The sequence below is a fragment of the Trachurus trachurus genome (assembly GCF_905171665.1).
Source record: "Trachurus trachurus genome assembly, chromosome: 24".
In the NCBI taxonomy this organism is placed as follows: domain Eukaryota; kingdom Metazoa; phylum Chordata; class Actinopteri; order Carangiformes; family Carangidae; genus Trachurus; species Trachurus trachurus.
The window spans coordinates 15427665-15444128 of NC_139910.1; the positions used below are offsets into that span (position 1 = coordinate 15427665).

General features: G+C 45.3%; 1 protein-coding gene across 4 annotated transcripts in view; it reads right to left on the bottom strand.

Moving 5' to 3' along the window:
- The window catches only part of LOC311007853 (prospero homeobox protein 1-like), a 37930-nt gene that overhangs the window by 19757 nt on the left and 1709 nt on the right, over window positions 1-16464 (bottom strand). For 2 of the 4 annotated variants that reach the window (XM_084001212.1, XM_084001215.1), the window contains exons 1-3: window positions 12545-13624; window positions 7452-9541; window positions 3400-3507 (exon numbers count right to left, since the gene is read on the bottom strand). In XM_084001212.1, the coding sequence (XP_083857338.1) occupies window positions 3400-3507; window positions 7452-9473 (2130 nt within the window). In that variant the 5' untranslated portion in view covers window positions 9474-9541; window positions 12545-13624. Of the gene's footprint in view, window positions 1-3399; window positions 3508-7451; window positions 9542-12544; window positions 13625-16464 lie in introns of those variants that run through there. The other 2 variants (XM_084001213.1, XM_084001214.1) reach the window with 1 other exon arrangement.

The window sequence follows — 16464 nt, forward strand, 5'->3', positions numbered from 1 at the left end:
GCCGTCGGCCGGCGCGGTGCAAACCTTCCCCTCGTGGCCTGAGATCGGAAACAAGTCTTACTGGGGGGGGGGGGGGGGGACATAAGTGAATTGGTGTCGACCGATGCGAGCGAGTGTGTGTACATGCATCCGAGTGCATGTGGGACTTGAGCGCTACATACTGAGATTAAAGTCAGTGAAAGAGTTGCCATCGCTCATGCGGGGGACCTTTGGTGTCACTGCGGCCGAGTGATGGATAGATTTGTCACTTTGGACAAGGATTACTTTATTATACCGACAGCTCAGGAGGAGATGTATTACTGAAGTCAACTGTGGCTCAATCACAACGTAGAGCGCACAACAGATACAATATTTACTGTACGTGCAGGTAAATGCACCAAAATAACATTATATCCACTATCTACTGCACTCAACACACTCTGGGACTCAATTTTGGCAAGTCACCCTACAGCTTCCAGCAGTCTTGGTTCATTAAGTAGCTGGTGGGGGGACAGAGACCCCCTGATAGCAGCTAAGGACGAGTGTGTTCAGCGTAAAAAGGAGGGAATCGGTTCAAAGAAGCACATCACTGCAGCTCCTTAATCAGAGCTGGCAGGGGTCAGCCAGCACAGACATGAGATGCAGTGAGGAAAATGTGTGTGTGTGTGTTTGAGTCAATGCACTGCTTTTGAGCATAGGGTGTGTGTGTGTGTGTGTGTGTGCGCCTGGCTGAGAGGCAGATGAGAGAGAGACAGTGAGAGCGTGTTTCTCACACTCACACTCAAGAGCCTGTGAAAGGTCAGCGCTTAGTGCTAACAGCACAAGATAGAAAGTGGTGCACACACACACACACACACACACACACACACACGTGCGCACACACATATGTTCTGCTCAAGCACAGACACATACTTAAGTCCAGAATAGGAAAACACTCAAGTATCCTTGGTCTAAACTATATTAGTCGCCTACCAGAAACATTCAGGCGCGTCGACCGTCTGTGCCAAACTTGCACACACACACACACACACAGACTAGAGTCAAACTGATTTTACAATTCTGTATTTTGGTTTGTTTCGGATAAAAAAAAAAATTAGCCGAGAAGCATTTGCATGAAAAGCCAAAGTGTGTCTCTGGCCAATACTTTGTGTGACACAGTGGTCGACAATGGAGCAGAAAGCACACAGATGACCTCAGAATGCTAAGCTACATCCAGAACAACCGGAGAGGAGAGCAGAAAGACACAGAAGCCTGTACGGGCCTCCCTCCCTCTCTCTCTCTCTCTCTTTCTCTTTCTCCCTCTCTCTCTCGTAAGCCCCTTCACAGTCATCAGGGCTTTCCAACGTTTCCTGTTTTCGCAGGGGTGAATTGTGGGAGATAATCTCCGGCTGCCTATTGGCTGACTGCACACAAAAAGCGGCCCTGGAAAGCGGGCTTTTGTTACTGCGGCGACTCAAAATCCAGCCGCTGGCTTTTCTTTCTCCCCGGCACCGCCGAGGCACACATACCATGCTACACCATCAGCAGAAAAAAAAAGAAAAGAGAAGGAATGACATATAGAAAAGGGAAACCCTCCTGACCCCCGCTACTCGACAGCACATGACTGAGGCTTGTCGCTAAAAGAGCCACAGAGAAATGACTGCAGGACAGCTGTGTGTGTGTCTGTGTGTTTGGGACTGTGTTTACCTGAAACTGAAAGAAATTTGTGCGTCTACTATTCATCGCGGTGCAAACATCCGATAACGGATGCGCAGCACATCCTCACACAGTGTCTCTTTACAAAGCCAATAACTTCAGTTGACTTTATTAATTGACTGAATATATTTATTTAATCTGTTCATTAATGTGTTATAATTATTCAGGACAATATCTGCAGTAATAATGAGACGTCTTAAAGCTGGTGGGATGATGCAGCATCAACAATGGTATTATGACACATCTGTCAAAACATTTCAGGGACACCAAAAGTCAAAAGAAAAGTCACGACTGTCTTGAAAGGAGCTTAATCAAGGGGAAAAACAGCCACGGCGTCCCCCAGTTGTTAGGGCAACCCACTTCCCACGTTCATTAGGTTCTTGACAGTCAAGACCTGATTAGTCGAGACCTGATTAGCCTTCAAGACTTTTGTCTGAGGACAGCCACTCGCTAAGAGGCCGCCCAGGCTGAATCTAATTAGATAGTCAGTCTCATTCCCATACATGTCTACTAACTTACAGCTTGAGTCCATTGTTCTCCACTGAAAACAAAAACAAACCAATGTGACTCATAATCCCCTTAACTAGCTTGACCTTGTTTAAGTATCTGATGGGGCTATTCATGAGGAGGCCACCTCCTTGGGTTAGTCAGGGAAATAAAGTGGGCGAGGCTTTTAATAGTAATTGCTGCTGCCGTTTTTAACTACGGTAAAAATGTCAAATCAATCAGCAGCTTTATTATTGGGGGCTTTTGTAGTGAATCACCACTTCAGGTGCCTACATGTTGCCCTGTTTTGAACCTAACCAATGAGAAATCTCGGAAATCAACGTGAGCTGCCAGTCATGGCTGGCGGCGATGGCATCCAAGAGGGGGCAGCTGGGAGAAGAGGGAACCTTTATCTTCTGATTTGAATAAGATGGCCCGGATCTGTCACAGTGTTTACCCCTCCGTATGGTCCGAGAGGGGCACACACACAAAACAACAACAACACCAACTACCACAGTCGCGCCCATTGTGTTGTTGTTCTTGTTTTTTTTTTTGTGCAGCTTACATATTGTGCTTTGTTTTCCAAATTTCCTTCATTAAACTCCCAGTGGAGCTAATGCTCATCCTCGCCATGTTCCCTAAACCGACTCTTTCTCCTCTCCCACCCTCTATCAAACCACCCTCTCTACACCTGCTCAGATAACCACTCCTCCGTCTCTAGGCTCCATCCTCCTCCCTGCCCTCTCCACCCCTCCATTACTCATCCCGCTCTTTATCTTTAGAATACTCATAGGCTCTCCAGCTCCCTCATGTAAACCCATTCAACTTCCTCTTCTTTCATCTTTTGCATAAAACCATAACTTAGGGAGGGAAAGGGCCTCGTTTTGAGACAGACAAGCACACACTGTTCACAGCAACTGCAGCCGGCTAATCGCAATTAATAAATCAAACTTCCTCTTTTAAAGCAGCAGCTTTGACGAATGTACAAGGAAGAGATGTGGCTCAAGACAGAAAAGGAAAAAAAAGCACAGGTGAAAGAGTCGTTACACTTTCTAAACAAATTGCGAAAGCAGTCACCATTTCAGGGAAATAAATGCTGTTACTAATGGGTTTGAAAACGAAAAGAAAAAGCAAACCAGTGAGAGTCACAGTGAGGTCTGCTTAAGTTGAAAAGGAGGATATTGCAGGAGATTTGACAAATTGTTTGGCAAAGTTCATAAAGACCATGTTGGGACTCACCTTGACATCAGAGAAGAACATCTTGAGCATGTTAGAGCTCGGGTAGCGGGTGTAGAAAAACATGAGCTTGGCCTTCTTCAGATGATTGGGGGAGAGACCCTCCTGGATCTGCAAACAGCTGCCATTAAGGACATTAACAATTGTTTGGAGTGGAAAACAAGCAAATGCGGCTCCTGATATAATCACAAATACAATATGTACTTGGTAATAATTGGCAGTAAAGTTTGGCAAGAAATCATTTGGATGATGGTTAAACCAAATTTCCTTTCAGGCATGGATGCAGGCTTGCTGGGGGGGAGGGAGAGAGGGACGGAGAGAGAGGGGAGGAGGGGGTGGTGTTGTTGAAGACGGTGCACGAAAGCAAAACCATTTGCTTGCAATTAGCATCGTCCGTATCAGGTGTGAGAGCGTCACGGTAAATAAAACGCTGGCCAGCACTACAGCCGATGCTTTTACATAAGGAGGCTCATTTCACAGTCAAAGTAAGCAAACGCCTTTGCCTACACCCTGCGCTAACCTCCACCCAAAAAAAAAAGGAAGAAGAAAAAGGAGACATTTGCATATCACAGACAAAGACAGCAGTTAACGCCAGTGACGGGCAAGAAGGCCTAATGGCTTGGCGACAACACATGCCAAGCCTGAATATGACTGTGTGATGCTGGCTTCATATCAGTGACAAAAACAAGGTCTAGGAGATAGTCCCCAACACTGGCCCGAGCAACATGGAAAAAACCTTCTCACACTCGCATAGGCCGTATTCAAATACATGTCAGAGGCCTTGTCCTCCTAATGGATCGGCTGGATTGAACAGCAGAGCGGATGGAGATGGGCTGGTGGGGGCACCTTGAGGGAGAGCATGGTTCCAACCTTCAATTACATCCCCCTCCTCCTCCCTCTGCTCCACCCCTGCCCCCCAGCCTCTCTGCCGCTGCCAAACCCTTGGAGGAGCAAAAGAAGGAGGAGGAGAAGGAGAAGAGGGGCTCTGAGGCTTTGGCCTCAGCCAGTGATGGGGGGGACTGAAACACATCTGCGCCACCGAACGGCCCAAGCCATTTCCATGGTGAATTAACGGTCGTATAATGCATCTGATAATATCAATCTGGAGGATAAGACATTGAAAAGGGAAAGGCGGATGGGGGTGGGCTGCATTTTAAAACCTCGGGGCTGTTTCAACAAGGGTTTTCATCAAGCACAAGCAAGACAGGGCTTTAAATTACACAGAAGACACAGCCCCAAGTTTTCATGAAGACTATTTACACATGAGTGGACAAAATACATTGCTTGACATTATTTATGATCTACTGGGGTGGCTGTGATCGTTAAAATCAGTCAAGTGTCCAGATGTAGCTGTAACTATAGAGTGGGAAGAAGGCATCAGCTGCTAGATTGGATTGCCCTTGGCCTCGGGGTTACACAGCAAAGCCAGCAAATGCTGAACCACGCTGGGTTGGCTCCTTAAAGACCCTGTCTACTTTGTCTGATTCAGTGAGGGAGAGAGAGAGAGAGGGAGAGGGAGAGAGTTAGTTGTATACGCAGCGAGGGTCTTGTGGGGGAAACCCTGGCAGACTGGTGTTACTCTGTCAGGCCTGGCCAAAAGAGCAGCACTTCACTCTCCACACCACACCATCTGCTCCAAGTGGAGGGGATACAATGGATCCTCAGACAGAGAGAAGGAGAGACGGAGAAAAAGAAAAGCTCTTTTTCAATATAGGGCAAGGTGGGATCGGTTTGCTGTGAAAGCTGCGCACTTACACTTAGACTGATTTGTTTTTCCTTTTTCAATTAGGATTAACATCGCTTTCCTCTTATCGTTGAAATTAAAAAATATTTTTTAAAAGAAAGACGCCAAGGTTTTACCTCTCCGGCCATAAACGCAATATCACCTCCCTTCAGATGACAATTAAGAACCTTCATATCTCCTGATGAGGCATTTTCATCTCCAATTCACTCACAGCTTGCAAATGTAATTGTGATTGGACTTAGGGGTGGCGTGCAAGGCTATTATTTTGTCATGATGGTGCACTCATACCAGCTGGCCCACTGTTTGCCTGCCACATCTGACAAGACATCATCATTCTCACAACACTTCCCCAAAGCCCAAAGTCATGAGAGGGAAATAGCTGCTCCACTCTCTAATTCCAGGTGTAAGGACAAGAAAATTTGGAGTCGAACTGAGAACAAATGAGGAAATTGATAGCAGCCATCTGCTCTGCAACGCTGCTGAGAGCTGGTGAACTTGAACACACCTCGCAAAATGTCTGACAAGCTGTTTCTGACTTCAGAGGCTCGAAAAAAAAAGCAATAGAAATATCAAGAATTCTACATCAATAGAAACAGCTACGAACGGAGAGAGAACAAATACAAATAAACCAATTCATAAATGTCATACTAATTACAATAGCGATTCTACAAAACAATATCTTGTAAATGCCAAACTTTGTTCCTAAACCTGTGGAATAAACTCTGGGAATCAAAAATAAAAGATGACGAAAAAGAAAAACAACACATGTGGACATGCTGTTCTTCCTATTCTTTCCATTAAGGGGTGTACATCTGTTAATGCCCTGAATTTATAAATGTTACAATGAAAGCCACAGCATCTGGCATATGTGGTTATTGTTTGATTGTTTTCTACTTTCTCTCAGTCTCTGTATGTCTCTCTCTCCCTTTTCTCTTTTCATCCCTCCATCGGGAGCCCACAGAAGCAAAGGATTATGGATCTCTGGAAAGCGTTCACCCTTGGGTCAGAAGACAAGACAAGGCGAGGTAATGAAAGATAAACAGCTCGCTGCAAACACCTGTTAACGTCCGCTTCAAAGAAAAGACAGGGAGGAGGGGGGTTTGCAGGGAGGGAAAACAAAAAAAGAAGTATTTGGCTGCCAAGCAACAGCCGAAGGGCCCCCCGGGCTGTTGACAGATCTTTATGAAATGAAAAAAAGAGAAAAGAAACGACAATGATTGTGGGCTTTTTACAACAGCGATGGATGATAAGAGGAACACAAGAGAAAACACAAGCAATCATAAATATACATCTTTACTGAGTCCTCAGGCGAACCTTTTGTGACACGCACACACACAAAAAGACAGACAGACACACACACACACACATGAAAAAGCCCAGGCACTCAGGTGCACACAATAGCACAAACAAGGCATCCAAAGTGTTAAATATACATAGTCTCTTAACTAATGTGTCCAGCACAGGTAAAAAGATCTAGGATTGTTTTCTTAAGCTTGTAATGAATGCTAATGACTGGATGACAAGGTTTTCTAAGGACAGACGCTGTGACATGAATCAAACTTTCATAAGGGTTAAGGGGTGTTGAATACTTAGGATCTAAAGAGGTATAGGGGAAACAGAGAAGGCTCTGAATGTATCTGTTTAAGCTATTAGTCTGGAGCCCCCCGGGGATTCAACTGAGCCTCCCATAGGGGATAGGCTCTTTATCCACAGGGCATGATTGGGGCACACTGGGGTTAAACTATAAGGGAGGCTATATAACACCATTGTGTGCCAAGTTCCAGGATGCTATCTGCCTCCTTGGCCTTTCAAGCCATTTTTTTTTATAAAAGGAATTGGGGCAGTAAATGTCGTGGGTACCTAATCTTCCTGAGTAAGTGATATGTGACAAGAGAGCTTTTAAAGCACTCTGGATTGAAGATGGAAGAAAAGGTGGTATGGTGCTGTGAGAAGGAAGAGGTATGAGTATAAAAATAAACACAACAATGCAGTAAATGGAGAAGAGAACAGCAGTGGGTGGACAAGTGATTCATCAAAAAAAATTCTCACTTTCTTAGGCTAGTTTCAAACAGGCAAAAAGATTTGATTTTTAACTCTTTGTGGTTCAGATGCACCGGTCTCTATGGGGAACTACCCCCTGAAGTCAGATTTTTTTTTTTACTGCCTCACACAGACATAAGCTGGTCTGAACCGGAGCATGTAGGGTTAAAACATCTGTTACGTATTCACTTATTGTCGCCCCTCACAACACAAACTTTCTCACACACGCGTACACTCACCCCAAGGCCATTCAGATTATTTTAAAGGATACATTGCTGCCTGAGTAAGGTGAGATGTCAGCCATGTCGGTCAGGTCACTGCACTCGGACTTTATGAGGGACAGGGAGAGACCCTCGGCTGTGCTGCCCGGATGCGCCGGTGAACAAGAGCGATGGTGGTGCCCCAGGTGGTGGTGGTGGTGGTGACCTGACGCCATCTTGGTCCTCAGGCTGGTGGTCTCCCGGGACAGGTCCATGGAGTCTGGAGAGGAACGGTCCTTCCCCGTGTAGCTACCTGTGGGGGCGCCAAGGGGACTCTGGAAAGGATAGCCCATGAGAGGCAGCGGGAAGGGGTGTCTAAAGGATGGGGGGCTGAAGCCCATGGAGGCAGAGAGCGAGGAAGGGTGAAGAGCGGGGTGGTGGTGACCACCGTGCGCTCCCACAGCTGAGGACTGGTGGTGGTGCTCGCTGGGCGTCTTCCTCACAACTAGGGGCAGGGCCTCGGTTTGGTCGTTGGTGGCGCCTGGCATCCCCGACATGCTGGCGAAGGAGTCTAGTGGATTGGGAATGATGACATCACCGAAGCACTGCAGCCTCTGGTTGGCAGTGTGGAAATTGGGGTTATCTCCATTGACAGCGGTGGGGAATCTTTCAGGAGGTATGGAAAGTGGGGGGAAGGCCTGCTGTGGTGTGGGGCGTGGAGGTTTGGCAAACACCTTAACCACTGTGTCCACCACCTGGGTCATGGCTGAATTAAGTTCCTGCTTCAGTGTTTCTGCCAGTTGTTTACCTTCGGCGTGCATGGAGGAGCCCGGCCCTCCCTGTGCTTTGCTCCGGCCCAGCCCCTCTCTTCTGGGCTTGTCTCCGTCGGCCAGCAGGGCCTGCTCCTGAAGCAAAGCCCGCGCCCTGTCCAGGAAATGGCCCGGGTCCAGGTCAGACATCTCATTGTCAGAGCGCAAGTCGTCTCCGCCCCGGTCGTCGGCGCCCGTGTCGGACCTGGCCGGGCTGTCCTCGGACATGTTTCCTATGTCGTTGTGGAGGTCGTTGTGGAGTTCGTTGTGTTCCGAGTCGTCGGTCGAGTCGTAGATCTGAAAGAACTTCTCCTGCAGCTGGCGAAGCTGCTTCTGCATGTCCTCCAGCTGCAGCTTCAGCTGCCGCCGCTCCTCCTGCTTCTGCTCCTTCCTCTGGCACACCAGCTGGGTGAAGCTCTGCTGCTGCTGCTGAGGCAGACGCTGCTTGCGCTTGTTCTCTCGGTTGTTGCTGCCGCCGCTGCACGCCTCGCCTCCCCGTGGGCTGCTGGGAGCCTGCTGCTGAGACTGAGGAGGTGGACAGTCCATCTCGATGTCCCGCTCTCCGTCCATCTCGTGGTCGCGATCGTGACGGGAAGCGGCAGGAACCACCACGCTGGGTGAGTGGCTCATACCACGGATAATGTTCTCTACACGTGCTCGCTTGGCACGCAGGTGCTCGTCATTGAGACGTTCAATGTCAAAGGTGGCCAGGCCGGGAGGACGGCCGAATGGTGACAAGCACTCTTGAGGCGTGCTGTCCTGAGAGGAGTTACTGCAGGCGTCCTCTTGAGGAGCATCTGAGCTTGCATTGGAGAGCCCTGATCCGGGGAAGCCCGACTCCCCTCTATCACCCCTGTCTCCTCTTTCTCCCCTCTCGGGTCCTCCTCCATTTTTAGCCATGTTATTCTTGAGAAGCTGAGAGATAATGGTGGTGCCAGGAAAGGGCATCATGGTGTCCTCATATGAGTTGGCCCTCTTCAGAAGCTTTCGGAGTACATTGGACTTGGACTCACTGTCGCTGGCTGTAACAACGCCAGGCCCGCCATGTGGCTGCACAACAGAGCACTCCATGGAGTCGGTGTCTGATCCGTGGTGAGAGTGGGAGCTCAGAGAGTTCATGGCACTGAAAATGGCTGCTTTGGCCCGGGCAATGTTATCAGTGGTTGCTGTTGCGGCTGCTGCTGTGGAGGAGGCTGTGTTGCCTACGGTCCTCTTAACACCAATGTCCACACGTCTTCGTTTGGTCTGTCTGTTCAGGAGGGAGTCGCTGTCATGGTCCGGCATCACGGGCTGCTGCTATTGGGCCATATCCCACAAACCCAGTCCTTTTTGTTTTCAAAGCCTCTGAGTACCTGCGGGCAAAGATTCACAGATGCGTGACTTTCAAAAGTGAAAACTCACTCACTCATTCACACACTCAATCAGGAAAACAGTAAAGATTTTGACATACTGAAACAATAGACATCTGTCTATAGAACTGCATCAGCCGACATTATGGATAAAAACCGAAGAGTTTTGTCTCAAGTCAGCAGGCAGTCACTCCTATTATATTTCTATGAGGACGGGGACGTCCGTGATTACATTTGGGACCAATGACAGTGGGGTGAAGGGAAACAGGCGAGATGGGGTCAGAATTAGGCCTGGGCTTGACATTCCAGGGCAAAGTCCTACATTTTATCCTGTCCCCTGTTACATGCCGCGCGACACTGAACCAGTTCCCACGGAACACAAAGCTGCATAAAATTATGATAATTACTTAAGTACTTGTCCTCATTTCCATGTTTGTGCAGTGTAAGCCAACATAGGCGCTATTAACTTTCAAAATAAAAAAATAGGTTAAAGATAACCTATAAAAAAATAAATCCACACATAGGAAGAATAAACACATTGCACACATCATTGTGAACCCTTTAGTAAGTCTGTTCTCTAAGTGAGCTGTCATTTGGTTAGTCAAACAAAATGTTCAAATTTTAAATCGCCTTTATACATTTTTATAATGTTTAAATGCAACTATGTTCATATTAATCAATATGGCCATCATATCTTCAGCAATGGGGAGAGTGACACAAAAAAAGGGAACACAAAATAGGCCTATTGATTTTGGTGCCAGCGTGAGCTCACTTCTGTGTTTTTTGTTTGTCTTTTCATCTGGCAAGGGCAGTTAATTCTGCTCAAATGAATAGGTCACAAGGGTCAACTCTGGCAAGGAGCAACTTAAAGCACTCTTACAAAAACCCTAATGCCCCTCTGAAAGCAAAGCGTTTTGTCAGTACAGGCCTGCATCAATAATGCTACGTAAGCAGCGCTGGCAGTGTCTCAGTCAGAGACGTGGAAGAAGCAGCCAATCTCAAATGTGATGATATTATCAGGTACTATTTAATCTCTACAGCCTCTCTTAAACAAATACAAATATTTCAGAGGTGAATAAATATAAAATCGGCAGTGCTTTTTTAATAGCATAAAAGTGGCAAAAGTGGTGCAACAATTAACATTTTCCTTTTACACTCTTAAGGAAAACACAAGACTCAGACGCTCAGTCAAAAATTATAACATTTAAATACAAAAAACGCAAGCAAAGCATAGCTTGAAATTTAAAGCTTGTACTTAGACTTAAATGTTGCTCTGATTCAAGTCGACTTTTAGACAAAGCTGCAACGTAGCTATAAAAACTTTTAATTTTTAATGCGAATATGTCCCATGATTGATTCACATCTAATTTTGATATGATTTTATAGGAGCAGAGATTTATTTTATAGGCTCAGTTTAAGCTTAGAGGAAAAACAGCAGGGAGAATTTGACTTAACATTCCCCTTAAATTATTATTTGCTTGTTCTTACCAATGGAAATTATATCATCTTTACATTTGTGCTGTATGTGAGTAGTTTATTTTTTAATATACATATAAAAAGGCGTCTTTCTTGTCCCTGAGTCTCAGCAGACACATTCAACTCTGAGCACACACACACACACACACACACACAACTTTGCTGGCTTTGTTAGAAACACACAAGTGACACGGACTGGCTGGTTTGTCACTCAAGACAAAAAACATTCTGCAAATACACTTTTTGAACTGACCATCAAAAACTATTAAGGTCCAAATTTGCTGCTGGCTTAAATGTTGTTGTTTTTTTTTCTCCCTATAGTGAAGTAACACCAGGACTTCAAAATAAAACCCTCTGATAAATGGCTTTGGCCCAAGTCTTGACAGCCATATCCAGCAGTTCAGACAGGAGGTGATACATCTCTAAGAAAAAAACTTGACTTGATTGCCTCAGGATCTTAACAATAAGCTCAAAATAGTCACCAGCACCTGTCTTTTCCGACCGCGCACCTGTCTCCCATTGCCCATGCGCACTCTCCCTCTCTCTCTCAGTCTATCTCTCTCTCCCTTAAAAGAAAAAAAACCTTTCAACAATTTAAGCAACTATGAACTCCACATATGATCAGAGCTATAGATCTCCACTCCAACTCTAACACTCCATCATTCCAGCATGCTTCCTCCTCTTACTTCAAACCTTTCACCAAACACTCAGCAGATAAGAAACAAAAACAAAACTTTTCCCTGAATTAAAAAAAAGAAGTATTTGTAACTTCATGGAGTTACCATCAGCATTATCACAGTAAGATAACCTAATAAAGGTGGCTGTGATTGGCTGCTTGTTTGTACATCTGGTTGCCAGTGCACAGACTAAGATATCAGAAACCTACGAGACAGATTTGCGCGCACAACAATACACCGGCAGCGTTTTCATCGCAGCTGAACAGCAGCAGCCGCGGAAGACACTCAACAAATTCACTAAACAGGACCTGATCTGCTCTTCCAGGGCGATGATTTGGCATAATAAAATAAAATAAAATAAAAAGGGCAGGTGTTAGGTGTGAAAATTGAAGTGTCACCCACAGGATACGTGAGGTGATGGCAAACTGACGGTTTTCAGCGCTCACACCAGAGACCAGATACAAGTTTCAGTGTGTTTAAAATCACCGTTCGCATTGAATAGAAAAAGAAAGCACGTCACGTTTCCCCTTAAAACTTAACTTCTCAAAGTTGCAAATCAACTTGATCTCCGCTCTGGTGAGGAAGGTTGGGCTACCGTCCGCAAATCATCCTCGCAAACACACACACACACATACACACGCACAAGCACTCGGGCCACCGCTCACGCAACTCTTAGCGCAGATCAAGACGAAGAGGACGAAACGCGAGCAAATAACGTGCAATAGTTACGTTTAGAGGAATAATTATGTTTGATTTGTTTGTTGTTGTTGTTGTTTTTTTCTCTCTGTCCGCCCCAACGTGACCAGGCGAGGCAGAAGAAGAGAGGGAGGTATCCGAGGACAAGGTTACTTACCCTTTAGATGAAGAGGGGGACAACCTGAACTCCTACGGCACAAAAAAAAGAGGAAAGAATATACAGCAGAGCTCGGCGGGTTTTCGCTGGATGTCGGGATTGAAGAATCTGTCAGAGGAGGAAGAGCCGGAGTAAAGTCGGCGACGCGAGCGAAAGGAACAAAATAGGAAAAAAATATATAAGATGAAAAGAGCTCTTCTTGCGCGTCAGTCTCTCCCTCTATCCTCTGCTTTGACTGAGAGAGTGAGAGACATAGAGAGAGTGCGAGGCACGGAGAGAGAGAGAGCGAGCGAGAGAGAGAGAGAGAGAGAGACTACAGCGTGTGTGTGTATGTGTGCGTCTCCGAGGCGCACTGGATGCAGGAGAGCACTGGATGCTGGAGCGCTCCTCCGCCACTAAAGATTCACTTTAAGACGCGGCTGAAGGAAACAGGAAGACGTGCGCGTCACGAGCGGCGTGATGTAACCGTCGCAACCTACCAATAAGAGGCGTCCGTCCGGTCCGGAGAACAACGCACTGAACTTGACCAGAGAATGGGGGGACTTGAGCTTTGCAACTAAAGAGAGAGAGAGAGGAGGAAAAAAGAGGAAATACCACTCTTACTAATCTCTTTCTTCTCAAAGCACCGACTGCGCGAGTAAGAATCGTTACGCACTTTGACATTACACCATTATAAACCCGTAATAAAACACATAGACTACACATTATCATGTTCCTCAAATCTTAATTGGAAAGTTCCTATAATAAAAAGCTAAATGTCAGATATGAAATCAAGTGTGGAATTAAGTAATCAGGACGTTGATTGTGGAGAAAATACATGAAACAAGTATATCTGATCACCTGTGAGATTTAGTCCCTGTTGTAGATTTATTCCGTAGATTAAAGAGAAAAGGAAAAGCAACATGATTTTAAGATGAATGCAACGTTAACTGAAATGTGCAGGAAGTTTTATTTTATATGCAAATGTTTCCAGACATGTTACAGTCTTCATTGTGCCGCTAAAATTACAAATTAACACTTGATTTTACTACTCAAACTGTTTTTTGTTTTTTTTGTTTTTTACCCGTGTGTTAACGCATGTTTCGATCAGGTTTGTGAAGAACCCATTAAAATGCATTAACATTCATCCAAACTCAGTCATTTTTTAATGATTGCCAACTTTGTAATTTGATCTTTTTATGTCTAAATATTAGGAAGTCACAGCGCATTTGTTGTTTTTAATTTTTTTTGTCTGGTACACATTTAGACTGCTGTTTCTCAAGGGGACGTTACGTGGGTCACCTGGGTATTGGAGGTTGAAAAGTGGCATGTAGGGTTATTTTACGCGCAGGGTTTTCTCATTGGTTGCAAGCAAAGTCTTTTTTATGAACAAGGCAAAGCGGCACAGAGGCTCTCAGCTTTGCTTTGGAATTCAGATTATCCAGAGAGCTAAACGTCTCTTTGTGAAATGCTCAGTTAAGAACCCAATATCATCATGAAACGTCTGTCACTGGGATCTGCAACCTGCTGCCACTGACATATCCCTGCGTGCGTAAAGATTGCACTGTCATCAGAGATGATGGAGTGTAAACTGATTAAAAAAGAAAAAAAAATCCACATTTATATGTTGAAAGTAAGATTTTTTTTCTTTTATTTGAGGAATTATTAGATTTTCCTCTGTGTGGAAACTTCTCCACCTGTGACGCTGAAGCCTGCGGTCAGTTGACATCTGATCCTTTCCACATATAAACCTGTTCGACGCTTCTGATTTATGAAATGATGACGGCTCGCTTCGCCCTCATCCCTCCCGCGTCCGCACAAATTAGACCCTTGTTAATTACACTGCAGTTTTTTTTACGCTTTGCAAACACCACAGCCGTACACCTTTACAACAGGTGTGTACACAAATAGTTGAGTAATATTTGTAGGAAATCATAGATTTTTTTTGTGCCACTGAAATTAATCTTTATGTGGGAGAATTTTTTTTTTTTCTTCATCGAGTGTAAACATTTTTCTGGATAATTGAGGTCACGTTCATCTAGATTTCCACTCAGACTGCGCTCCTCCAATAAGAGAAACCGCACAACTGGGATACAGCACATGTGAGAGATTGCTTAAAATTGTATTTCTTAAAACATTTATTATTTATAGTGTATTATTATCATCATCATCAGTGGATGGAGTTTCGTTTATTGCAGCTGAGAAAAAGTTTTTCATGCACTGTGGATATCAGAAGGGTGTGCGTTTTTTTTCCAAATTTCCCCCCCTTCCATAGTTTCACTGTGGATTCATTTGTTGCTCACTGAATCTTCTTTTTTTATGCTCTACGCAAACAGGATCCTAAAGTACTTAACGAGAAATCTTATTTTCCATATGCCCCCCTCTCTGTCAGGTGCCAAAAAGGAAAAGGCGAGTCTCTTTTCCATGTCGCAAGCAAGTGTTTTTTGGGACGAACGAATTGCAACGAAGTCAGCAAAGTTTAGTGTCTAGAGTGTCTTTTCCAAAGCAGGTGTCCCGGCCCCTTGCTCCCCTCTCGCTGGCCTGTGGCTGATTTGGCCTCGGCTCCCCTGGGTGCCGTCGGTGGCGCACACAGGCTGGAAAAACAGGCCGGGACATTAAAGAAGCGCGTGTTTGGAAAAGGAAGACTCGGGTGAGGTGTAGAGGAAACGTGCTGGTTAACACTGGCTGCTCTTATCGCGGCCCATTCCAGGTGGATCAACGCGTGTATTTATTTCAAACGCACCCACCTCCCCCCCACCACCACCACCACCACCACCACCCCCACTCCCTCTCTTTTTGGGTTAGGGAGTACGACACACCTCGATGCCTAAGACTGATAATGCGCGTTGGCTTTGCGCACTGATGGCTGAATTTATTGACATATTTATTAGAGTTGGGCCCTAATGCAGAAAGAAGGAGGCAGTGAAAACAATATTTCTCCCTGAGGTACGTTTTTTTTTTCTTCTTTAAATCACACTGACCACAAGTAAGCACGCGGTGATGATGGTATGTGGAGTGGAAGGAAAGCAGTGGCCTATTTTTCCTTAGTATTCATTTGCATCAAGGACAGCCCAACTATTTCTATTGTTATTATCATTAGGCTATAATAAATGTTATTATTGTTATTATTATTATTATTGTAGTATTAGAAGGTCGTTGTGGGATGTTTTTCGTCTCGTTTTAGGTGCAGAAATCAACAAACACAACCGAGCCGAGTTTTTGCTGAATTTTAAGTTGCTTGAATTATTATTGAAAGAATGACTATTATCTCTTGAGCAGCAGCGGTTATAAAAATGGCCTTAATCAGATAATGACTTGATGAGCTCCTACAACAGCTCCATTTCTTTTCACAGAGTTTTTTTTTCTTTTTTAGAGAAACGAGTGAGAGAGAGAGACACACACACACACACACACACACACAGATAGAGGGAGAGAGAGGGAGGGAGGGAGAGAGAGAGAGAGAGAGAGAGAGAGAGAGAGCTATTTGCGAAAACACAAGCAGAGAGAGATGCTTGCGCTAAAAGCTGTTTTGTTCCGGAGAGGTCTCCGGGTCCCTGAATAAAAAGGTTTAGGAGACAGGACAGAGGAGAGGAGAGGAGGATGCAGGATTTGCCCAAGTGTAATAAGTGAGTAGGCGTCTGACTCTCATATCCTCTAAGTCCTCGTTGGGCCCCTGATGTGTGTGTGTGCAGGACTTGATGTATTCAGCTTTTTCACCAATGACAAAGATGAGGATGCTGCCGGAAAAATACGCACTTGTTTCTGTTGTCAAGGGGAAAAAAAATCAGAATATGAGCCTGCGCGTGACCTGGACATAGAAGAAGACGTGCTGGAGTAGAATAACAGCAATTTGCATGGATATGATTATTAGTGATATTACTTCTTGGTTGCCAGGGGATGGGGATGTGATAGCTGCCACTGTGTTGCCCCTCGATGACCCA